The sequence below is a fragment of the Dunckerocampus dactyliophorus genome, chromosome 16 (assembly GCF_027744805.1).
Source record: "Dunckerocampus dactyliophorus isolate RoL2022-P2 chromosome 16, RoL_Ddac_1.1, whole genome shotgun sequence".
In the NCBI taxonomy this organism is placed as follows: domain Eukaryota; kingdom Metazoa; phylum Chordata; class Actinopteri; order Syngnathiformes; family Syngnathidae; genus Dunckerocampus; species Dunckerocampus dactyliophorus.
This window is the reverse complement of record NC_072834.1, coordinates 7,865,222-7,890,732: the sequence shown is the minus strand read 5'-3', so window position 1 is coordinate 7,890,732 and position 25,511 is coordinate 7,865,222. Positions and strand designations below refer to the sequence as shown.

Below are 25,511 nucleotides of genomic sequence, written 5' to 3'. Positions count from 1 at the left end.
CAGAAAAACAACAGTCCAAGTCTCAACAGATTTTACTACCTACATGTATACTGTGGATTGGTCTTGTTTTACAGAGAAGTACAGGTTTTATGTGCCTGGAGTATTTTGCATTTTTTGCTTCTACTGCATATCTGGGAACAAAAAAAAAAAGGATTGTTAACTCTCTAAATCAATTATATTAATTGTCTTAAATCCAAACTTAAATAAAGCTTAAATCACTGCTTTCCCATTTGCTTATTACCTACTAATTACTATGATCTAATTTGTGATTTCCTAGATCATCAAGATCAAAACCACAAAAAGTTATTTTTTCATCGCTATAGTTTGTTGTATAGTTTGTTGGTATAATGGTGGTACTCATGTAATAGAGTACTTTTAACCTGCTGATTTACTCTTCACACAGCACTTCCCAAAGCAGCTGATTAGTTTCTTACTCATTATCATCCTCTCTGGTTCCTGTCATTTCTGTGCAGTACTTCTAACCACCAACAGGGGCAACAGTGGTGCCTGATTCTGCAAAGTAACATTCATCAGGCTGCAGTTCTGCTCTTCTTCCTCCCTCCCCTCTCCGGGGAGGTGGGAAGGGTCTCCTGTCTGATCCTTTGTCACAGGAGGACTTTGGGGTTTTTACTCTGCTGCGTCCTCCGTGCAGGGACAAGAGGATTTTCATATCCAAACCAGCAGGGACGGCAGCTCTGACGATGCAACACACAACTAAGGTGAGGGGGGGGAGCTTTTATTGTGGAAAGTCGGGTCACACATGTAAGTAGATGACGGAGAGATGCTCACAGAGATGCATGTCCAGGTTGTGGTGAATATTAACTTTCACTTGCAAATTATTGCTGTTTTTTTTTATTTATTTTAACTTGGTCAAGTGGTGGCAAAGAAAACAATACAGTCAGTCTTGCAGCTTTCAGGCTAAATTGTTGACGCTTTGACTGCTGGGAAGTAACACTGGCCTGTGTGTGTATGCAAATTTGCATCACCAAAAACATTGCATTGATTTTCTTCTACATAGGAGCAAAGTTATGTATTTTTAGTAGTTTTGCTTGGACAGTTGTCTTCATCCCTTAACGTGAATGGAGTTTTGTCCCATGTGTTGGCTATTGGCAGTATCTTTAAACTGCTGTTTTACATTTGATAATAGTTATAATAAAGTTGGAAACCAACGTTCTTTTATTAGAGTTTGAACCTAATATACCCGAATAACCTGAATGCACACATTTAATGAATTTGCATTCAGCATACTGTTTACATCATCCTGTTTGTTGACTCTCTGTATTACCCTGCCGGCTTGTAGTCTGGGTGATGCAGTAAAATCGCTCACTCCTGACATGAGGCCCACCTCTTTTTTGGGAGGGAGGGGGTCTTAAGAATGAACTCATGCTGATTGATTGTGTGAGTGTGTAAAAGGATACCCTACTTCCTGTAGGCCCGCTCTCCAGACAGCAGGACCACAAAGTCTCACATCAACCATCTCTCCTTTTTCTATGCATGTGCGTGTCAGAAAAAGTACAGTCTGACTTTCGAAATCACTCTAATGTAGCGTATATATTATTCAATGAATGTGACATTTAAATGTGCATGGAATAGTAGCAGCAATTAAGGTTGCACTTTCTTGGCATGTTCGCTCTGTATCGTTTGCAGCTAATTACATGTTCTGTCCTTCAGTGTTCAGACCTTCACATCCACACGACACATTTTCTCACACAATCCCCACTGCCAGTCTGCAAGTTGACATTTTTTGTTTGCCTCTCTGGCAGCATACCACAGTTGAATCCTGACTCCAACGGAATTGAAGGACAGAGGTTGAAGTCAAGGAGTGGGATGCTTCCTCAAAGGGCGACTGTGAGCACACTGGGTTACGGCTCAGGTAAGACTTGACCCTACTTGCAGGTTACATCCATGTTTCCATCAAGTAGTATAAATATGCCCCACTTTCCATGCGAGGGTTAAGAACAGTAAACCCTGGTCTGTCATGCCTTTCCATCGCACAAGGATTATGCTGGATTGGTGGACTGTGTAATGTACATAGGAGCATGACACACAGTTACCAGCTAATTACCCGTATCTGTGAATATTGTCCTTCATCCAAGTCATTGTATTCTCAGAGCACTGAATTGATTGCAACTGGGCTGTTCAGATTGTCTTAGAGGATGTATTGCATCTCATCCGATTAATCAGTTCATGCTCAAAGACTAGGTTGGACAAACACTAGTGAGGACAGATAGGACTACATAGGACAGCTATAATTTACCTGAATATTAGACGGCTCTGAATATAAGACGACGCCTCTTTTTCAAGACCTGTGTTTGGAAAAAGACCAAATCAAAGACAATAATTGTTTTGGTTTTTTTTTAACTCAGAATCAGTGAAATAGCAACTTGTAGATTACAATGAAAAAAGATGTATTTTTTCTTAGCTGTTCAACAGTTTGATGACTCTGCTTCATTGGTCTTAAAAGGGACTGTATGCAACTCGCTCCAAATACTCACCACCGTCTTGTATAGACGTACATGTCCGTAGCACGTGCACATAGACAAAAGCAGTCTCCGTCCCTTTAACTCTGCTGTTTGCTAACTTGCCCAACCTTTGAGACCCTTTATTTCTGAGCGGGTTTCTGTGTCATGGCAGTATCTCTCCAGGTTACTGGCATGTGTGAGTGACAGGAAGAGAAGCACCTATCTCTACGCTTTACTAGTGTGATTAGTATTCACACAAATGTTGTAAAGGTTATTTCTGTACACTTAACATCATCCGGGAATTGAAATGCACATAGTACCCAACTGAACAGGGCTCTGCTTGATGGAAAAGTGGCAAAATGTAATGACACATTGGTGTGTTCCAATCAGGCCTACTGTACTTTTCTGTGTTGGTCAATGACACTACAGATTCAGTAGGTTATGTCTATGTGTTCCAGTGTACATGCCCATATAGCGTATTAAGGCATGAGCTGGTCTGTACTCTCAGAGTCGGGTGCATGATGCATTCTGGCTTCTTCCCTTTTAAGAAGACACTTGGCAACCGATAGGAGCAATGTTTGTATTGGGCTTGAAAGTCTATGAGCGCACATTCTTCACTGGTTTTCCCCCACTTACTCAGCACATGGCTGATAGCTCAGCTTATTATAGCAGCTCCACTTTATGGCGTGACCCAAAAAAGCGTCAGGATTATATGCTCTGTTAACTTGCTCCCATCTACAGACTGTGTGAAGATGGAGACCAGCGGCAGTGGCTCAGTAGGTAGGACCTTGCTCAGGGGGTCCCGCTCTAAGGTGGAGCTTCAGGAGCTGATGGAAACGCTGCAGCGTAGGAAGAGTGCCCTGGAGGCCAGTCTGAGGGCAGCTGAGTGCAGCCGCAAGTATTTCAACATGCCTTCCCCTGGTGGACCCCAGTCCAAACGGCCGCTGTCCATACTCAGCAACACTGAGCACCAGCCAGCTTCTTCTAGAACCTTTTCATACATGACCAGCAGCAGCGTGCCCCCATCCCCTCGCCAGGGTGAGCGGCAGTTAAACTCCAATGGCTTTCTACGTCACTCCAGTCCTCGCCACCAGTCACAAGACAGCCTGCTCCTCCCCACAGATGGAAGTTCTCCCCTTTCCTCTTATGGAGAACCGCTACCTCGTTCTCCATGTGTCAAGAGCGGCACAGCTAGTGTGCCCTCAAGCCCTCGAATGGGCCGCAGACTATACTCGCAAGGTAAAGCTGTGAGTGATTCCAGGCAGAGGAAATATTCAACGGGTTCCCTCAGCAGTCTGGGCATGCACAGTCGTTCCCTACCACGCCTCCACAATCCCTTAGATCCTCCAATTTTATCCCTGCCGCCTCATGTACACAGAGGAGGGCGCTCGACCATGGCCCGACGCAGTCTCTCCTCCCTTGAGCAACCACCAGATGTGACAGTACCAGCAAGCATGCCCAATACTCCCAGGAGAGCCAGCCTGGCCTCCCTGAGCTCTTTAGGTGTCGAGATAGACGGACCAAACTTAGATGTGAGCTTTGGAGAGCGGAGGTTATCATTTGGGAAGGGAGGGCTAAGTCCAGGACAACGGGTGGGCAGCATCAGCTCACTGAACTGCAAAGAGGAGTTGAGAGACTATCACCAGCACCAGAGAGATGAGAGACTCAGGGAGCAGAAAGTGCAGAAACTGGTGAGTTACTTTTTCAGTCTTAGGAGTGTCGCTATGCATCATCTTGGAACCTCCACAAAAGAATATTACCAACACACCCTTGTCTACAGGAGAGTCAGCGTCTGGAGACCATCATGAACCTGTGCACTGAGTTTGCACATGTGGAGCCTGCAGGTTCAGCAGTTTCGGACCTGCAGAAGATCAATAAAGAGTTGGAGAAGCTGCAGGTGTCAGACGATGAGTCTGTTTTCTCCGACTCTCCTAGCAGCGCGGTTCCAGAGAGCTGCTTTGGCATTAAGGGCCGAGATTTGCTTCTCAGTGACGAGCAGCAAGTCAGCGGTCGTCAGCAGAACAGCTACAGAGAGGTCCATTCGCCGTCTCTGAGCCTCAACAGCAGCGCGCCCTCACCCTCCAGCCACCAGAGATCTAAGGTTGTTTGATCTGCTATCTTATGTGTCTTTTTCACTGCATGTTACCTACTGGATGGTCATGACTGACATTTCCAGTACCCGATCAGTTGGTGTTCCAACGCTTACAGTGCTGCTGTCCTTAACGCTGGGCACGGTAGTATGATACCTGTTTGAGTCTTTTATTTTGCTCTGCCCTAACTTTGCCTACCAACTTTATTTACTTGTAGCTTTTGTTACTAAAACAAAGCTATTTTTGTCGATAAGTAGGTAGTACACATTAAAGGTCAACTACAAAAGCATAATCTGGAAAACTGCTTGACAACAGTCGGTACAGTTTATTGTTGGTTGAGCCACTCATAATGCTTACCTGGGACACTTTCAAATATAGTAAGGACTCACAAGAAACTAAAAAGTACTTTAACACAATTTTATTTCTTCTGACTTGGTGTTCTTCACCACAAGCTGTAGTAATGAAAACCAGTGGGACGCACCCCTCATGTGGAATGCACTTTATCAGGCTGCCGAGAGATTGTTTATCTTTGTTTGTTTAAATTTTGGACAATGAAAGCCAATGATTTCTATGAACATGTTTCTTTTTTCTCCCCCGCATAACCCTGCACAGATCACCTTTTAAGGCGCAACCAATCAGTCTTGAAAGGTTTTAATAGACATGATACGGTAAATATTTGGTTGTAACTGGAATTGTGTTGATTGCTGTAAAGTGGAAACATGTGCAGTGTGGATGACTTGCACATGCCCCTCTTTGTCGCAAGTTAGTGTATGTCTTATTTTATGCATTCTTTTATTTGTTGCTCTTTCGTGGGTTTGTTTAGATAGGGCCATGGCATTTTGTACAACTCCATTAGAGCCTTGATACTACAATTATCATATTAATTCCTTCACGGACCGTGGTTGTGGTTTTAGCTCAGAGCACAAAGTAAATGTATCAAATTGTGCGATTTCAGCTGCCAGGTCGGCTTCTCCTCCACAGTCTCAGTGCTCGAGTTACTGTCTACGTGAAAGTGAAGCCTTTTTCCACTCTAAAACTGTTACAACCCAATGGTGTGTCTGGTTTTAATGAAGAAGACCTAGTTGTGCTTCAGCACTCAACCATTCAACTCCACAAGAAAGGGGAGGGCGCAGGGTTGGGGGTGCGGGGGCAGGAAATGACTCTATCCCACTGAGAATTATTATGTGTGCATTTGTGTGTATCAGTGTGTGTGTGTGAGTGCATGGAAGAAATCTGGTGCATACACATGGTAAAGACGTTTTTCCAGATGTTTAGAAATTTGTATTAAAAATTGAGACTGGTGATTGTACCTTAAAAAGTAATGAATAATGCACAAAGAGATCCTTGTGGAGAAATAATATTTACATGATATAAAATACTCCTGGTATTGCTTATCACATGACTTTATTCCTCGATTCCTCTAAGCACCTTAAAGGAAAACTGCACTTCTTTTGGGAATTTTGCCCATCATCCACAAATCATCTCACTTATGTGAGACATGAACACACACGTCTTTCTCTTTTCTGTGCATTTTGAAGATATAAAAACAGTTAAAAAGCGACAGCATGTTTTAGAGCTTTATGTTGTGACCATGTAGTAACAGGTACGTTCATGATAGCGTGTAATACTTACAGTATTTTGCGTATTTAGGCCATTCTAAGCATTACCGGAACTTCCTTGCTCGGCGCATTGATCTCACATAGCAATGTCGTAGAAACGAACGCCTACACCTAGCGTTCACTTTTTCAAACTCAGAAATAAAAACACAGCAGCAGTGGCGGCATCTCAAATATGTAGCCTTATCTTTTTGGTAGTGTCTGAGGTGTTGTGAGCACGACACTGATGCGCTACGGGCGAGTCTGTGGTGAAGCTTGTCGTTAGCCGGCTAATAGCTAGCCGGCTAATAGCTAGCCGGTGTGTTATGGCTAAGTGTCAATACGCCATGTAGTTCGATCGATGTAACAATGTTAATAATAATAATAACAATGCCGCTGAAGCTTGGTTCATATGCACGTCACATTATATGGAGCAGAGTTGCCGCTTTTTGGAGACTTTTTCAGACGACTTTTTAGGAGGAGTAAGTATGTCCCATACGTGCAGTAATGAGCTGTCTCTTTTTATCTGTTTTTAAATTTTTAAAAGCACACAGAAACAAGAAAGCCATATGTGTTCATGTCTCACATAAGGATTGTGAATGATGGGCAAACATTTTTAAAAAGTGCAGTTTTCCATTAAAGCAGGGGTCACCAATATGGTGCCCACGGACACCAGGCAGCCCCCACGACCACATGAGGCGCCTGCAGGCCTACTTTTCATTCAGGTTTTCGGTTAATAATGTCTGAACGCTAGAAAGAAATGCATTCTGAAACACAAAATGTGAGTTGTGGATACCAGCATTTTGTTAATGTTCTCTGTAAAACAAGCATATTCGCTTTGCCCGGGTAGAAATAAGCTATGAAAATAAATGTTACAAAAATGAGTAGCTCTTGGCCATTTTAATTTTGTAAAAGTTGCTCTCACAAGAAAAAACGTTGGTAACCCCGCCTTAAAGGCAGAATATTTAACAACACATAATAAAATGTACAGTATCGATTGTTAGTAGAGTTTGGAGAACTTTGGCAACAAAATGCATTGTTGGAGCTTTCCATTACACCAAGTCACTGTCATGGATCCAACTGCTAGGAAGTTAAAACAGCTGCTGCTGTTATTCTCAAAAGTACAACTGCCTGTCTGTATCTTTAACATCACACTTAATGCAGGGAGCTATGTCCTTTTTTCCCCCCCTTGTTGTAAAATTATTATGACGGGGATTTCTATGTTAAGTTCACATCATAAATATCCATATGAGTTGTCTGTTGTGGGTCTGTGAGAGTATTCAAGCTACGTACCTCCCTTATATGGCTTGCAGGTGTTGGAGAGCGTGCAGCTGAAGCAGGAAGTAACACATATTGAAGAGGAGAGGATCCAGGTTGTGAACAATATTGAAGAGCTGGAGCAGAAGATTAAAGACCTGGATAACCAGATGGAGGAGTCAGTAAGAGAGGTACTCCATGCCGTCGTGCAACTGATAACACAGTTGTTTGTTGCACGTTTAGCACAATTGAGTAAATCTTATTGATCTAAACTGAACTGTTGATCCTGATGTGTGTTCTCTCCTGAACACGTCGGCGCCGTTTCATTGCATACGTCATCACATGCACAGCGGTCTGTGCAATTGTCAAAATGAGTCAGCAATACCGTGGATACCGTATACGAATCTCTTGGAACACTGGATAATTTGATTATTCTACCGTCAGGTCAAACTAGTACTTGCACTGTGATGTGGATGATAACCTGTGATCAGATAGTCAGGGGTATGTGGACGCCCAAGAGGGTGAGGACAGCGACCAAGGAAGAAGTGTCAGTTGTAAAACTCTGCGACATCATCTTCCAAGTTTTTTGTTTATGTTTATATTACAGTCCTACTATGTATACTATATGTACTGTATATGATGTCGTACTAAACACATGTTCTTATTACTCCTATGTATGGAGGTTACTTTATGTTTGTGAATAAAAATAGTTACAATTTCCTTGGCAGCATGAGTGCAATGTTTGATGTCAAACTTTAGATGCGATTGTTGTTGTAATGAAGGACAGGGCTAAGACTGAGAGGTAGACACCAGGGGTATTTCAATGGTCCTCTGCCGTAGTGACAAAACATCGAAACATTTTGACTTGCAGTGCTTACACAATGCCAAAGGGACGATGCCTTTAAATTTGCAATTAAAACAATTATAAGCAATTTATATGGGAAAGGAATGCAGTTTTGACACAAGAGTGAAGTGTATTGGGAGAGATATGTGCTTTTTCAAGGGATCTATGGTGTTGTGCGGAATTGTAAGACTGTTTGGCCAAATGATCTGAAAGTTTTGAGAGTGTCATTTCTGTTTCAGGAAAGAAGCCAAACCAATGGAGAAAAACTGTGATACAATGCTTGTATTTGTGCCGGGGTATTTCTTTTTATATTCATTCCTTTATTTGTTCCTACAGATGGAGGTGGAGTGTGCTTTGCTGGAAGGAGAGCAGGAGTCAGAGATGTCCCAGCTGCAAAAAGAAAAGGAGCTTCTCGACCAACTTAGGGAAAAGGTTCATAGTTCGGACAAAGTTAGCCACACTGAGAAGGCACAGGTAAAAAAAAAACTTTTGTCAGTACGTAAGGTATATATTTAGTGTATATTACATGTTGTGTACCCTAATTGTGTTATGGTGCTTTCATATCAATTGATCACTTTCTCTAATATGATTAATAAATTGGCTCGGCCAAAATAGGGCTGGGCGATACTGCAAATCTTTGTACTGATCTGATACCAAGTAAATACAGTGTTTGCCAAAACCCATACTGGCACTGATACTGACGCGTTTTATTAGAAATGTTTGAGGATCATTGATTGAGTTTGTGATTTTGCCATTTATTGGTGAACAATTTAACAAAATATAAAAACAATATAAGCCAGTGGTTCGCAATAATTTTCTGTCATGCCCCCACTGGGGGACAAAAATGTTTTCATGCCCCCACTGATTTGAAATACTAATGAGAAACTGATAATATCTATTTATTGATATGTAATGTACTGACTGAACTCAAAACTGAAAGCAGAAACCAGTTCACTGCTCTCCCCCAGGGGAGCCCGCCCCCCTATTTGAGAAGCTCTGATATAATGTAACGATATCAACAAAAGATAAATTTTTCTTATATTGAAAAATAAAGTTAATAATGCTAAATAACTTTTTAAAAAGCACAAACTATTATTGGTTGTCATTCAAATCCTTTGTCCAGTGACTTATTCCCCGAGTTTGTCAACAGTGTTGTAACAATACTGTGAATAAATACAATTTTAAAAAAAACCAATATAGATGATGTAACAATTAGGGCTGCAACTAACCATTATTTTGTTAATCGATTAATCTGAAACATGTTGTTTTGATTAATTGACTAATCGAGTCGATTGCGTAAACGTCACTTTGTAGATGTCATATGACATCAGTCAGCTGACACTAACCTCCCCTCCTGATTTGTTCTTGCTCCGCCACGACGTCTCAAGCTACACACACAGATGCGACTTTCATCTTTATTATTCTGATTACGGACAAACTCACTCAGCGGCAAGATGCTTTCTATAACAGAAGTTGTCTGTTCACTTGTAGCGGCGAGTTATGAAGAAAAAAACTGCATTGTTTGATGGCTTTGCTTTGCGTCATGAACTACACTACAGAAATCAGTGTTTCCTACACGTTCGCTTCTTTAACTATTATCTCATGATTAAAAGGTGTCATTGCTGAAACCTTTTTAATTTGCTGCATTGTCCTTTGCATAATCATTTTCAATTCTTGTACATCGATAATGTTTGATAGCAAATGCTAGCTGGATGTAATTCATGAACTGTGTCCTAGAACGTTACGTAGCTATTTAGACTGACATATTACCAGTACTCAGGTTATGTACACAACTATTGAGGAATTATGTATAACTATCTTTACTGCCATATTGAATATAATTATGATATCACCTACTTTCATTACCTGTAAACTTCTAAAATGTGAATGTGAAATACTAATATTAATATTTACCATAGTATTTCAAAGTTCAGCGGATAGATTTTATTATCTATGTTTTATAGAAAGAGGTAGATCATTTTGACTTTTAACTTGCATGCTGAAAAAGTGCGTGCACCCCTGATATACACGTATAACGTACATAAATACGTCCTCATATTTAAAAAAAAAAAAACAACAACAAGTATAGTAAATATATCTATTTTCTATATTGTAATGACGGCTGAATAACTGTATTCAGTTGGCCATTTATTTTCATAATCTGAAAAGCACTTACAGTTGCAGGAGCACTTAGCTACACGTGTGTAAAACAGCAACACTTCCTTCTCTCTTGATCTACGCCTTTTTACTCCAAACGCTTGCTCCAACCAACATGCTGGACCCGACTGCCCCCTATAGCTCAGACACAAAACAGCAGCTGGGAGCAACACAATACAGTATACTTGTACCTGTCGCTACAATATTATATAGTAGGAGGGAGATCTTTGGGACGTGGTCATTTTAAAAGTAACTCGCAGGCTGAAAAAGTGTGAGCACCACTGCCCTTGACGGACCAAATCAATAGGAACCAAACACAGTTAGTGGTTTGCGCCACAGCATATCAGAAAAGAGGCAAATTTGCCAATTACGTTTTTCCAACGTAGTCAAAGCTGACTTTTGTGAATATGTTGTTTGCTTGTCTGCTTTCACTGACGAATAAGGCATTTAAAAAATATTCCTATTTAAGAGGCTGAACTCTACGTAATTGAAAATATTCAATTAATTGGATAATCAGCTCTATGCTCTTGGATGCAGCTCTAGAGACAAAATGAATAACATAAGAAAAGAATAACTAAAGAAACTATAGAAGAGAAGTGGAAAATATCAATTGAGCTCGTATCAATCTTGAATCTATTGTTATTTGATCGCTCCGTCCCCCAGCAGCCAAAGGTGCAACTGTGTTTAGTAAATGTAATTGTAACACATAAGTAAAAATGTAATAAAATGAACAAAAAGTAAAGTGCATAACTACTTCAAATGGCCCATCGAGAATATTGGTGACATAACTGCAGGGTAACTTACTTTGGGTACCATATATGCGGTCAACACGTCTTCTTTACACCGTGGAATGGAGGGTGTCCCTGAAAGTGCACTTGTCTGTAAACTAAAGTTGTCCCAAAAAGGTAAGTTTATTCTATGTTGTGATTACTGGCGCGAATACACTCACTATTCCGCACAACACTTTTTTCCTGTTTACACTTTTGAGTCCGTCTCCGCTGACCAATAAGAGAAGAGATATCACGTGGTGTATTGTGATGCGTTTCAGTTCACTCGAAATTTTCCCTGATTTTTTTGGAGGGTCCAATTCATATTTTGGATGGTGCATTTGAATAAATATGTCTGTCGCAGGAAGCAGAGGAGCAAACCAAAAGCTTGGAGGATCTGGAGTTTCAGAAATTAGAGAAAGAGATTGACCAAGATGAGGAAAAGGAAAATCAGAGTCATTTACTGAGAGAGATCGCTGACTGTCAACGTCTCGCTATCACACGCAAGGTACGTGTCTAATATACAGTATGTGGACGTTGTTTTTGTATTTTTCTAAGTTTCAGCCAACTTAATTACATGCATCATATATGCTGAAGGGCATAGAATTGTTTTTTTTAATTTACATTTTGCAATAACCGAACCCTAATGCCATCATGACACACAAGCATGACACACAATTTACAGCCATGCTATTTACAGTACATCATTTTAAACACCTAAAGAATAATTTATTTGTTTGGACACTTTTTATATACTTTTATACAGAGTATTTTTATTAATTGTAGATGAATTGGTAGATGCAATAAGAGTATGCATGTCACAAAAAATGTTGCTATCCCAGAATGCAATTTACTCTTTACTGTCCAAAAGTTAACAACAATGTTCTTTTTTTTTTTTTCAGGAGAGACTTGCCACGCTGAAGAAACAGTCCTCGCAGATTGTTCTGCAGTCCCAGCAGGAGCGAGAGAACTTCCAGAGGGAAAAAAACAATCTGCTCATCATGCTGCAGAAGGTAAGACGTTTAGCAGTGGCTGATGATTTTTTTGCGGTCCCTGACGATGTCATCATGATGGCCGGCAGGAGAGAGAGAAGCTGGCGTCTTTGGAAGGAAAGTATGCAGAGCTGTCTGAGAAGCAGAACTTGGCTAACAGCAATAATACTGCCATCAAAGAGGTGGGTGTATGATGACGCACATGTCCAGCGGGTTACGTTGTGGTCTTCTACGACTATATTTTGTCTTTGATGTGATGAGAAAGCCCTGTTGTCTGTGTGCTGACTCTAGCAGATACACACCATGAGGGAAAGGAGGAGAAGCGGCAAGGAAAACACTGCGCATCCAAGTGACAACGGAACACATAAGAGGAGAGAGCAGCTCGTCGCTCTTTATGGAAGAACTCTGGGACGCACCCTTCCACCAAAGGTCATTGGGGTTAATTTCTTATTCATCATTGCAGTGTTTCACATCTGCAGGAAAAGGAGTCATAGACATTTTACATCTTGGATTGTAGATGCTCTGATACAATTTATAATTTATAATCATTACCATTAAGTTTTCACAACAACAAAGGGGGATTTTCCACATTTCTGGATGTGCTTAGCAAAGTGACCCAGCCAAAGAGAAATCCTCGGGAATTCAATGCGTGCCAGATGTTTGCATTTGTGTGAACGCCGCGACGCCTTGCAGTGAGTGACCAGCTTGAGCTTTGCTGCTTTTTCCCCACTCCGCAGGCCCATCTGCCTTTGTCTCAAAGCTCCAGCTGTGGCAGCGTCATCCCACAAGGCCTCAGCTTCGCCCCTCGAGACCTGAACACTAGACGCCTGCCAAAAAGTGAGTCACGCTGTTGCATCAAATAAACAACACAACCATATAACCTGGTTTCTGGACAGCAGACGCTGCACTGATGCAATAATCTGCATCATTTTACAAGCAAACCTTAAGGAGATGTGCGTGCCATTTATTGAAATGGCATTAATTTGGAATTGTCATTATTATAATTTTCTCATTGTGTCTCGGCTGTCTGCGGAAGGTTTTCTCATAGGAGCTTGCACATTGTACGAATTAAAATTCCCATTTGTCGAGTCATTGTGTATTCAGTGCTGTTTCAAACAGTATCTCACAAAAGGGAGTACACCACTCACATGTTAGCAATGCAGATATGACTTAGAGTAGTCAGTGTACAGATTGTATAGCAGCATAGATTTATGATCCACTGAAACTCGATCAACGCACAGCCATTGTTCCCTAAATTAGCTGGAAACACAAGTGAGTAGCAAGATAATTGTGTCTTGCCCACAGTCAAGCATGGTGGCGGTGGCGCCATGTTCTGGGAATGCACGAGTGCTGCCGGCACCGGGGAGCTGCAGTTCATTGAGGGAATCATGAACATGTACTGTGGTTAAGGCAATGCTGCATAACAATGGCGCTCACAGTAAATATTGACACGTTGGACACAATTCAGACATGTCATTTTCAGTGGATAGTAAATCTATATTTCTATACAAGCCAGGGTTTCTGCTACATTGTACATGATTGTGGCGGCCCGCCACGGCAAAATAAAAGCTGCCACACCTTCATACACTGTTTGAATGGAAATATACGCTCTATCAGGGGTGCCCGTTACAGCGATCACGAAGGTAGTGTGGGTCACGTGTCACCCACGTCATAATCGTCACTTTTTAGATGTCATATAACATCCGTCAGCTATGAAGCCTCCTCCTGATTCGCTCTTGTGCCTCCACGGCAAAAAAAGTGGAGAACAGATGTCCGCAGCCACACATGGATAATGCAACTTAATAAAGTAAATTTTCACTGCTCGTATGCTAACTGGACATAATACATGAAGTGTATGTATATGAACGCTACGTAGCTACGTGTTGACTGACACAACTATTGAGGATTTATGTCTAATTATCTTTTGTTGCCATATTGACTTGACTTGTGAATTACTGAATGATATGAATGATCAGCTATTTTGATTACCTGTAAACTCTGAAACTGTGAATGTGAAATATAATTCTTAGTATTTATTATAGTAGTTGCAAAGTTTACCCGTTAGATTTTATATATATGTTTTATAGTAAGAGGTGGCTCATTTTGATTTGTAACTTGCATGCTGAAAAAGTGTGATATACATGTACAATGTACATAAATACTCATATTTATAAATATAGTACATAAGCATATTTTCTATATTTATAGTAGGTGGTAGATCTTTGGGACTCGGTCATATTAAAAGTAGCACACAGGCTGAAAAAGTGTGAGCACCCATGTGCTTTATGAATATACATGTGTGGCCTATTATTTACATATTGACCACAATTAGTTTTAAATCAAATATCAATATCAAATATCATACAAACATGGACCGGAATCGTCTGTCTGCCTTGTTGGCACTTGACAGACAAGGAGAGGAAGAAAAGACCAAGAGAAAGGTCTTTAAAGTCAATCAATGCATTTCTTGTTCAAGCCTGTGAGAAGACCCTAACGTTGACATTATTACCAACAGTAAATGTAAACATTTAAAAAACAAAATGCTATCACAGTGACGCATCAGTGGCATGACACAGCCACGACAGACCGCCCACCAGCCCACCACCACATCTTCAAAAAATCCTAGGGGAAACCCTGTAAGCTGTATACAGACTACTCCAGGATATATCCAAGTTTCATTTCTAAGTATAACAACAATGGTTGCTGAAATGTGACGGGTGTAATCACTTTTGTCAGATACTGTTCATCACAGCATATCATGTCCATCGCCACCTATCATACAAACATAACCCCTAGTGGCTGTGAGCAGTACAGGTACCTTAAACGTCATTACTTTTCGGCCTCGCCTTTAATCAAATGTGGGGAACACTCCAGTATATTGGTACCAGTTAGTGTTTGGTTTAAAAAAAAATAATAGCTCACCCATCTGGAAGGACAAACATTTTGATCTTGGATCGAGTTGAAGGTATTGAGAAATGGCACTTTTATCCCTTGCCATTCAAATGTTTTTGCTGCACAATAACATTGCCTGAATCCAATATTTAACATCCTCATCTGTCAGCAGGCAACAGCCACACTCACATAAATGACGGCGTGCACGACAGACAGAGAAAAAGTGATTTCTGTAACCGATTGCTATCGGAGCCCAATGTTTTCCTCGACTCTCTGTCCTACCCGGATAACAGCCAGGCCTCCGACACAGTCAGTGTGGACAGCTCTGACAGTCTGGAGACCAGCTTCTCTGCATGCTCTCCGGATAACATCTCCAGGTTGGAACTCATGGCGAGTATCTGCAACCAAGTGTGTGTGTGTGTGTCTCATCCAAACCAAATCTAACGCTTGTGTTGTCAGTGCCAGTATGTCCAACATGGCCAAGCTTGAGGAGATGGAGCGTTTACTCCGAGAGGCGCAGGTGGAAAAGCTACGACTGCTTGAGCACAGGGTAAGACTTCATAGCGAAATGTACGCTCGCTGACCACAATATCAGGTACAACTACAAAATACAGTGAGATGCAGCACATAAGTGATATGCAAACTGCTGCCTTTAGAGTACAGTATGTGCTGTGTCTGATGTTGACTCTGACCAACCTGATGTTGGACGTGTAGGAGCGTGAAATGGAGATACGCAGGCACGCCCTCGAGGAGGAGCGAAGAAGAAGGGAGGAACTGGAGAAACGACTGCAGGAGGAGACGACCAGGAGACAGAGGCTTGTGGAGAGGGAGGTGAAGCTCAGGGAGAAACAAAGATCTCAGGTATTCCATCACAGACACATGTAAATCAAACATTAGGTACACCTGCACACGTCTTGTGAGATCCAATACAAGACCTGTATCAAAAATTGGCACATTTTACTGTCAGAAAGGATGCATCATACTGAGGTGTTTGTCCTGTTTTTCTCACCTTTTTGGGCTACATATGTGTAAAAAATAGTACACACAGAACAAAATAGTAATAACATAAACAGCGTTTAGTACGATGCAGTACACTGCAAACTACAACCACAGTAATAAAAATAGGATTAAATTAGTGTCAATCAGAACTGAGCATTGTTTACTTAAAATGACATGATTTCTAGTAGAGCTCTTGTATTGGATCTCACTGGATTAGGCGTATACCTAATGAAGTGTCACCCGTCTGTAATCTAATAAATGTGGCCACAGTCCAGACTCCTGACACGCTACCTGCCTGTGAGGAAAGATGACTTCGACCTTCACGACCACATTGAGGCGGCGGGACACAATCCGGATGCCTGCTTCCATCTGGCCATCACGGACAAAACATGCCGAGGCTTCCTTGTCAAGATGGGGGGCAAAATCAAGACATGGAAAAAACGCTGGTTCGTGTTTGACCAGAATCGCAGGACGCTCACTTACTATGCAGGCAAGCAACTCGCCCTCGATTTAGAAAGAGAGGATGGCAGTGATGTCTCTTTAAAATGATGCTGTTTTCTGCCCTCCTCACCACAGATAAACATGAAACCAAGATGAAAGGAGTCATTTACTTCCAAGCCATAGAGGAGGTGTACTATGACCATTTGAAGAATGCACACAAAGTAAGCATTTTGTTTGCCTTTTTTTTTTAACTATTGTTGACATCTTTCCTCACTCTCACTCCAATTTCAACATCACCTTTTACACGCAAGAGTCCCAACCCCTCGCTGACCTTTAGTGTGAAGACTCATGATCGAGTGTACTACATGGTGGCCCCGTCCCCTGAGGCCATGCGTATCTGGATGGATGTCATTGTGACCGGTGCAGAGGGACACATGCACTTCATGGTGTAACGCAGCCTAAAAGGTGTTTGTGTGTGTGTGTGTGTGTGTGTGTGTTTGAATGTGTCGTATGTGAAGTCCTGAATGCTCAATCACTCTATCATGTAATCAAGTATAAAGATCATAATATACCAGTCTCATCATTAAGCTATTGTTTATGTACCAAATCAGGGGTGTCCAAAGTGCGGCCCTGGGGCCATTTGTGGCTATTTCTTTTACTGGCTCGCAGCACACTGTAAAAATATAATTTAACACAAAAAAAAAATGGAAAACTCAGCAGTAAATAAAGTTAAAATATGACAAGAAAAAAGTTGTACTCTAATGAGAAAAGGTTGTAATTTTATGAAAATGACGTTTGAGTATAATTTAGTAAAATAACGTCATTTCTGTAGCATAAAGTTGAAATATTAAAGAAAAAAATTTATTTTTTAAAAAGGTATAAGGTATAATAAAATTACATTGTGGAAAAAGTTAAAATGCTACAAGAATAAAGTCAAAATATGAAGTCAAGTCCTAATTATGAGAAGAAAACTTACAAAAAGTATTGGAAAAAAAACGGAGAAAATTGAAAAAAAAAACAGCTGTAATTTTACGAGAATAAAGTCAAACCATAATGAGAAAAAAGGTGCAATTTTACAAGAATAAACGCGTAATATTACGACAAAAAATAATGCCATTTTAAAAGCGTAGAGTTGAAATATTAAAGAAAAAGTATGCTTTTTTTAAAGCTGTAATATTATGAGAAACAAACAAAACAAAATAAAGTTGTAATTTCTGGAAAACTAGGTTGAAGGAAAAGTTATAATATTATGGGAATAAAGTCATAATATTACGAAAAAGGAATTGATGCAGATTATGTAAGAAGAAAGTATATTATGAAAAGTTTCCAAATTTAATAAAAACAGCAAAAATGGGGGAAAAAGAGCAAAGCCAGAAGTTCATGCCAGTAACGCATCACCTATATCACAACACAGAGATGTTTTTTTTTTAAAAATATATATAACTTCTTAGCATATCTACATATGCTTCCTTTCATTTTTCTGTATGTGGCCCTCGGTGGGAAAAGTTTGGACACCCCTGTATTAAATCTACATTCCTTTGTAATGTCCAACAAGTAAAAAAAAAAAAAAAAAAAAAGAGTCCAATGCACAGTGCTGGCATGTATCTACTTGTATCAGTTTGAAGCCGTCTATTACAAAACAGTACAGCTGAAAGCTGCGAAAACCAGGCTGCAGTGAAGGCACCAGTCGGAACAGCCACGCAAACAAACCGCGATGAAGACGAACGAGGGTCTCCTATATTTTTTAGCCCAGGTAAGGTAAGGAGACTGAGGGCAGCGAGAAAACAGGGAGCTGCAGCAAAGTGGTGACCGTGGAGTACAATACTTTAGCATCCACTTAGCATGCGTGTTTATTTTGTGTCATTGCTAGTTGTGTATATTCAAGCAGCAGGGTACCAGCAGTAGCTGATAGCACCAGCTTTTGCCAGTGGACATAACAGTGGCTAACAGATCCATGCAGAGCAGGGTCGCCTAACGTGCAGTGGAAAAGGGGCATCAGGGGAAAAGTAGTTACAAATGGTGATTAAAACACACAGTAACCTCCTTGCTTGAGGCGTGTGGCTGCTGTTTTAACCTCCGACAATGTAACGCACTTTCATTCCATAAAGAGAGAGGTCCGTATCACTCGTTCATTTCTCTTTACCTTAATCACTATAATTTCTCATATCTTCCAAGCACTTAAATCTGATTTAGTTGATCACAGCATCCTGGTGGTCTCTGATCAAAGACAATGTCTTACTTTGTGTTTACGTAAACGCACACATCGCCGCGTGTTTTTGAATTGACTGCGTTATTGGAATGTGTTATTTTACCTCTTATAAACGCCAGCACTTTGTGAAGGCTTTTATTTTTGCGCCAATCTTAAATGAATATAAAGCCAAATAAATTGATAATTAATATGTGAAATCATTTATTAAATTCATCATGAATGCAATTGCAAAATATTATATAAAAAATTATGAGGAAACTATTCATTAATTATTTATTTTCTGGCCAATACACGTTATTATTATTATTATTATTGACTTACGTTGCAATTAAACCAATCAGACCACTGATTCCGCCCTCCACTTCTTTGATGGGTGACTTTGACAGATTCCTAAAAATGCCAAGCCATTTAAAAAGGCATGAACTGGTCATGAAATAATTACCAAATAGTTTCACTATCATTATTAAATATCATGTGTCACAATTCATTTAATTAATTGATGCTCAATTAAATCATTTCGCCTTTAAATTCATTATTTTAAATGGTTATTTTTGGCTTTATGTTTATTTAATTTGGGTACCCTCCATCGAGTGTGATTGCTGCTGCCAGTCTTCCGAGTACGACAAATAGCGCCCTCTAGCTGTTACAGAGGCTGCTAACACAATGTGATGAGGTCATGCAAAGTATTATTTTATCAGTATTATTTTTCACCAGCAGGGGCCCTCAGTGCGAGATTTATTGCACCAAAATGACGTAATGCTTTCATCCATCTGTCATTGAGCAGTAAAAAAGACAAAATGTGTCTGTTGCCCCCGTTTAATATCAGTATGCTCTTGTATGTGAGTTGTACATCACATTTATATATTTTTGTATTGCACAATACAGTACTTTTTTTTTTTTTTTTACATTTTGTGTCTTCAAAAAAATGAAAATAAATACTTTTTAATAAGAATTTTATTTGGGGAAATTGCATTGTTTCTATACCACACTGCCTTGAGTCGACATTAAGTCGTGTTTTTTGTAGTGGAAAATTAAAAATCACTTTCCCATGAAAACTGGGAACATTAAATAACATTAAATAACATTTTTACATTTTGCGTTAGTGTCAGTGATTTGTATTAAGCATCCCGTCACATGTAAAGAACATAATGGCCTTGATCAACTCAGGCATAAATACAATGTGCCTAATGAATGCGCGCATGAGTTAGTAGGTTTACTGCCCTGGCGTGACTTGTGTATTACTTGCTCCAGGCAAATATAATAATGATCAGTATACAGTAACCTTAACCTGGATACAAAAACACAATTAGGCCAATTTCACCCCCTAAATGAGATTAAAGTACGTGTTTAATTGTTATATTTCAATACAGTCATTCCACTTTGCAAGTGTCTTTTTAGTGCTAAAGTAAGGAAGGCACTCATGTTTAAAAAAACTCCTCCCACTGTTGCTCACACACCTCTCCTATTGGTTGACCTTGTGGGGTTGGCATAGAAACACAGAATGAAGCATGCTAAATTAGGCTCTAAAGAGGCACATGGCTCTCCAGAGGCAGATGCAGACACATACGCATCCACTCGATGCACCAGGGTGGCCGTCCCAGTGCATTGTGGGTGCATCACACTGGGAACAAACACACAAACACCTTATTGTCTAAGAAAGCTCATGCGATGTAACTCAAAAGTTAACTCTTCAGTGTGTTCTGCGGCCATAAAGGCGGTTGTCGTTATTATTTATAAGCGTGGAAGAGGTATTATCATGTGAATGGTTATGGACAAAAGGCTGCATTCAGTGAACCTTTTCAAATGAGTTTCCTATTCCAAGCCGCAAAAGGGATCATGCCATCCATTTCCTAAGTGTGTAATATAATTATGATTGCTTCCGATTATTTCTACATGCTCTTAAATAGCTTTAATAGCCATTCGCTAGCCCTTCACTGTTCTGTGTGATGCACCCTATCTTCTTGGAAAAAAACCCTAACTCTCAACTCCAAGCAGCAACATGTCTTCTGAGTTTCAACACATCTACAGTGTCCTATTTTTAGTGTGTTAGCTAACTCTTCCACTCCTGAACTGCTGCACACAAAAGGGTGAAAAGTGGTCAAAACATGCACCTCTACTTTGTTGCTGGTGCTAGTATTTTTCTGACAAACACACCACATGACGGCGCTGTTATTAAACCGCGCGCGACCCCATAAGTCGGATCGACTTGAAATTTCTCACACAACTCAGCGCGCTCTTCAAAACACCCACTGTAACTTTAAGGTGTTTAGTCCAATACCACTAAATGTAGTTTACACCATGAGGGGACTGGTTGAAAAACTGCCATCAAGCAAAATGTCTGACACGAACTCATTGCTCAGATGTCACTGACCATTTGCCCAGTGGTTCTAAATCTATGTGGATATCTGCATTACATGTGTGCTTGCTGTCTTCTAAAGCATTTGGAGGGGGGCCACAAATGAAAACACCCCGTGTATCCTATCAAAATCCATCATAATTTTACTCCTTGCAGAATGTTTGCATCGTTTTGACAGAGATGCATTACACACCGCAAATGGCAACAACACCGATTTGCACCCCCTCCTTCGTGTTAACAAGCTATGCATGATACTTGTGCCTTCTATTCAGGTCAGTGAGCTTGTAGCGTGCAGGCTGTCTCCTGTGAGGAGGTCACAGTGAAGCCATGCTGGGATTTGAACGGCGGAAATATTCCTATGCTCTCATTTTTATAGTCAGTGACAGCATTGTCATCCTTCCATATTAAATGAGCTGAAAAGCCATTCCTACTTCATCTTAAACCCTGCTTTAAATTTCAGTCAAACAGATGTCCGCTTTCTAAGTACACATATCATTTTATTGATTAAATAGGAAACCACATAGATAAGACTATGCACACAGATCATCTGAGTATAAGTGGGATGAGGATATGAGTCCATACACGAGGCAGAGGCCTCATCTCTGCATCCTCTCAAACGTCCACTGAGCCATTCATAATGGCCGCCGACTGAGTCACTTCCATGTCCTCTTTCAAAACGCTCTCCCTTTGTGATGTAGCCACGTTACATTGGCGCAGGCAAACACATAAGGGCATGTACATCGGGACCAGTGCAAAAACAAAGAAAATGGCACATTTTCTGCTACATACATCAGAGATAGGTGTGGAATGTATACAGTATTTTGGAGCTGCTCTGGATATCAACAGAGAACAAAAGGTAGGATTTGACGTCCTCTGCAAAAAGCATGTGTAACAAAAGTTTAAAATACTGTAGAAAAGGCTGAATTAAAGTCTGTAGGAAAATCACCCAACCAGTTCCTGTTCCTGCACCACAACGTTTGACCTTGTTGCTTGCTGCGTGTTCAACCCTGACCCTTTCCTGAGTGCCAGTCAGGCTTGTGGAGATGTTTGTGCTCAAGTGCTGGCGTCTTTCCTTTGTGTTGTCTCGTGAAGCCAGTAGATGACAAACCAACATGTAGAGTAGTGACGTTAAAAGGGGAGGGGGATGTCACAAGAATTATTATTTTCGTGTAACACTAGTAGCTGTCGGTTTATTCCCAGCTCTGCGGACCGGCACCTTGGAGACGGGTATCTTGGTGCGAGGGACTTCTTTAGCTTGCGGGATTTGAGAGACGCCGTGCTTGACGGGGATCTTGGAGTCACGTGGTACATTGGTGAAGGGTTTGGACTGGTGAGGCAGCTGACTCCCCTCCTGGCTGGGTTTAGTGATGGGCACATGGACCTCAACACTGACACCTTTGTCTCTGCTCTCTGTATCATGGAAGTCCAAGAGAGGCCTGTCCTGTTCTAGCACAGGAGTAGGTGGGTCTCTGCTTGAGTCATCCTCAGCGTGTTGGCTGTCCCGTACTGGTTGCTTTCCTGCTCGGCCTCCTCCAACTACAGGAATTTTGCTTAGTGCCTTTACTTGTGTCCTCCTTTCTTTGGAGGGGTCCATGCGTGACCCATTAAGCTGTTCATCCATTTTGGCACCTTCTGCATCTGTGCTACTCGGACTAGACAAGTGCCCATTTGTTGGCTCACTTGCCTCACTTGCTGTCATCTTGTTAGATGCTGCAGCTTCACTTGGCAAAGGCACAGGGGATGTAGGAAGGGAAGTGACAGGGGCAGGGGGGGATTTGGGTGAAGTAACTGGGATCTGCGCTGGAACAGGAGGGCTTTTTGACACTGCAACTGGATCATGGACCCGGGAAGGAGTCATTTTTGACAATGTAACTGGATCGTGGGTCAATGCAGGAGGACTTTTTGACACTGGAACTGGAACATGGGTCAGGGTAGGAGGGCTTTTATATGCTGGAACTGCAACATGGGCCGGGGCAGGGGGGTCTATAGGAGGGTCAATAGGAGTTGGCACGCCAGACAGAGCAGCTACAGACACCGGAATGCATGCAGGAACAGGGGGGTCTTTAGATACAGTCACAGGTATAGAGGGGGTTTTGGACTGGGAGACTAGACTCTGTCCTCTTGCATGACTAGTGGTATCAACAGACACAAGAGTCTGTTTAGCCATGGGTGGGCTAGTCTCAGGTGGGGTACAATCTGGAGGGATGGAGTTTTTACTAGGCATCCCCGACTGTGCAGGTATAGAAACAGCTGGCACTGATGGCGTAACCGTTGTTATAGTGGAAATGAAAGGAGGTACGGTATTGAGAGCAGATTCAATCTTTGCAGATACACTTTGAGGTTTGGTGTAAGAGGAAGTTTGCCAACTGGCAGGGGCGGGTGGACTTTGGGTTGGGGGTTTAACGGGTGGGAGAAGAGGTGGGGTAGCTACAGGGGGAGGCTTACTTACTGAGGTGATGCCTTGAGGATGAGGTGCTGCTGTGTCTGATGAAGCCAGTTTGCCAACAGATGAGTTAAGGTTTGTCTTGTCCACAGAGGTCTGGTTAATCAGAGTGGTAGTAGTAGGCACCATTGTTGCTGAAGGGGTGGACATTTTTGGGGGAGTTGTTGATGTCACCGGAGGAAATGAAGGTTTAATGTTAGCAGATTTTATTGTAATTCCAGTGGAAGGCTGCTCAAAGGTTGGAGTAGAGTCTGAGCTTGGTTTATTCGCCTGAATGGTCAGTGTGGAGGATTTGGTAAAAGTGCTCAGGATTGGTGTTGCAACAGAAGAAGAGGTTAAAGTGGGGGCGGCTGCAGGTGAAGAAGTGGAGGTTGGTGGAGAGGCGGCAGCTTGTCTGGAGATGTGAGAAGTGGTTGACGCTGAGAACTCAGGTGCTTCCAAACTGGCGGCACATCGGGCTTTCCCCCACTCTGCCTCAACGTCTGCCATGATGTCTCCTCCTGAGATGGACTCAAAGGTGAGGAGAGAGGAAATGTCCTCCAGCAAGGAGCCCAGGCTGCTCTCACCAGGAAGCGCAGGTGCCACATTCCCATCCCTCATATCACCTGCTGCTGTCGGGGAGCCCTGAGTGGCCTCGCTGCTCGCTTTCTCAGGGCTCTCTAGAGAGCGAGGATGAGATTTAGGGGTGAGGCTGAGGTCCTCTTTGATGATTTCCACACTGTTGGAGCGAGAGGACATGAGGAGTGGGCTTGGGGGAGCGTCCACTTTGTCCTCCTTGTCTTTCGAGCGGAACTTCACGCTGCCAAAGAGACCCTTCAGCCCTGGCCGTTGCCGACACACCGGCTGGGAAACAGTCTGGACTCTGCGGTCCCCGCCTCCTCTACGGGCCCCTCTCAGCCGCGAAAAAAAACTGAGGGACTTGGCCGAGCCGGTTGAAGAAATGGAGTTGCGAGCAGCAGCCATCTCACCCGTCAGCTCCTCCTCTGTATGCTCGCCGTCTCCTTGACTCACCCCCTGCGCCTTCTCCTTGTCCGCCTCAGACTCTGAATCAGGTGCAGCGCCGTCTGGTAATCCATCAAGGGTTTGGCTCCTGGTAACGGGTGATTTGTTGTTTTTAATAGAAAAGATGCTACCAGGCTTGCGTTTGCCAAACAACTTGAATCCTTTGCGAATTTTTCCACTTGATTCACAAGGCGAGGGGTCCATGTTCTCTGTCTGTACATCCATCTTCTCTGCGTCGTCCCCCGTCCGTCCCTCTCGTGCTGCTGTTATTATTCCCCTGTCGCTGAATGGAGCATTTATAGCAGAGTGTATCTTTGTCTCCCTTCGAAAAAACGTCTTCACCTCCGTTGCTCTCGTTGCATCCCCTCCCTCTGTCTATCTCCAACGCTTTCTCCTCTAGTTCTCCCTCCAAAGCCCCTCCCCTTCGCCTCCTTTTTTTTCTTGCCTGGCTCCTCTCGCCGGTTGCCATGGCAACTGAGGGCTAAGCCGCTTTCGTCAGCAATGCAGAGCCAGGGGCTGTCATCAACATTTTCTCTCTCACTCTCTCTATGCCTGATTACTGTTTACACAAACAGCAAAAACAAATAGACTGCTCATAGCGCCAAATTTAGATTTGTAAATGATGTGGATTATTTTAAATATCCTCATTAATTCATCTAACGCACTGCATCTCTATAAGCAGCTTAAAAATACTGTGAAGTTTATTAATGGAGATTTGATTTTACTTGTGGTCCTTTCACTAGAAATTCCACGACAGCAAAGATAAATACATTTACATCTAGGAAGTACTCAATTTATCAAAACAATTTATCATTCTTATGTACTTGAGATATCGCGGAATATTGTATTCAGCATTTCAGACCACATTTTAAAAGCATATATGAGGCTTCTGTGAATTATATTTCCACAACCAGGAAAAAAGTGTTGAGAGGCAGTCCCTTGAACACTTCAACAGCTTTAAATCAAGTTGTTGAGAAAGATTACATAAAAGTGGAAACCAACCAG

The 25,511-nt window shown here is 41.9% G+C and overlaps 3 protein-coding genes across 8 annotated transcripts in view; 1 reads left to right on the top strand and 2 right to left on the bottom strand.

Annotated features, from left to right (window-relative positions):
- Positions 1–11,366, bottom strand: part of gabrr3a (gamma-aminobutyric acid type A receptor subunit rho3a) — a 33,557-nt gene extending 22,191 nt beyond the window's left edge. Inside the window, exons 1-2 of one of the 2 annotated variants that reach the window (XM_054754821.1) lie at positions 11,210–11,366; positions 7,441–7,562 (exon numbers count right to left, since the gene is read on the bottom strand). The gene's annotated coding sequence lies outside the window, so the exon portion shown is untranslated. Of the gene's footprint in view, positions 1–7,440; positions 7,563–10,424; positions 10,485–11,209 lie in introns of those variants that run through there. The other variant, XM_054754820.1, reaches the window with a different exon arrangement.
- phldb2a (pleckstrin homology-like domain, family B, member 2a) lies at positions 527–19,733 on the top strand. Of its 5 annotated transcripts, none has more exons than XM_054754814.1 (17): positions 527–719; positions 1,764–1,873; positions 3,204–4,153; positions 4,243–4,563; positions 7,461–7,595; positions 8,585–8,722; positions 11,537–11,680; positions 12,075–12,185; positions 12,254–12,346; positions 12,459–12,593; positions 12,902–13,001; positions 15,226–15,433; positions 15,516–15,606; positions 15,771–15,917; positions 16,326–16,545; positions 16,632–16,717; positions 16,808–19,733. In XM_054754814.1, exons 2-17 carry the CDS (start codon positions 1,828–1,830, stop codon positions 16,946–16,948), a joined length of 3,066 nt encoding a protein of 1,021 aa, XP_054610789.1. In that variant the 5' UTR covers positions 527–719; positions 1,764–1,827; the 3' UTR covers positions 16,949–19,733. The 5 variants fall into 5 exon arrangements, with proteins under 5 accessions (XP_054610789.1, XP_054610788.1, XP_054610787.1 ...); XM_054754813.1 differs by having other exon boundaries at positions 12,456–12,593; positions 15,229–15,433; XM_054754812.1 differs by having other exon boundaries at positions 12,456–12,593.
- si:ch211-244c8.4 (mucin-17) lies at positions 18,960–24,907 on the bottom strand. The gene has a single exon (XM_054754817.1). It carries the CDS (start codon positions 24,729–24,731, stop codon positions 22,221–22,223), a length of 2,511 nt encoding a protein of 836 aa, XP_054610792.1. The 5' UTR covers positions 24,732–24,907; the 3' UTR covers positions 18,960–22,220.
- Between the last annotated feature and the right edge of the window lie 604 nt (positions 24,908–25,511).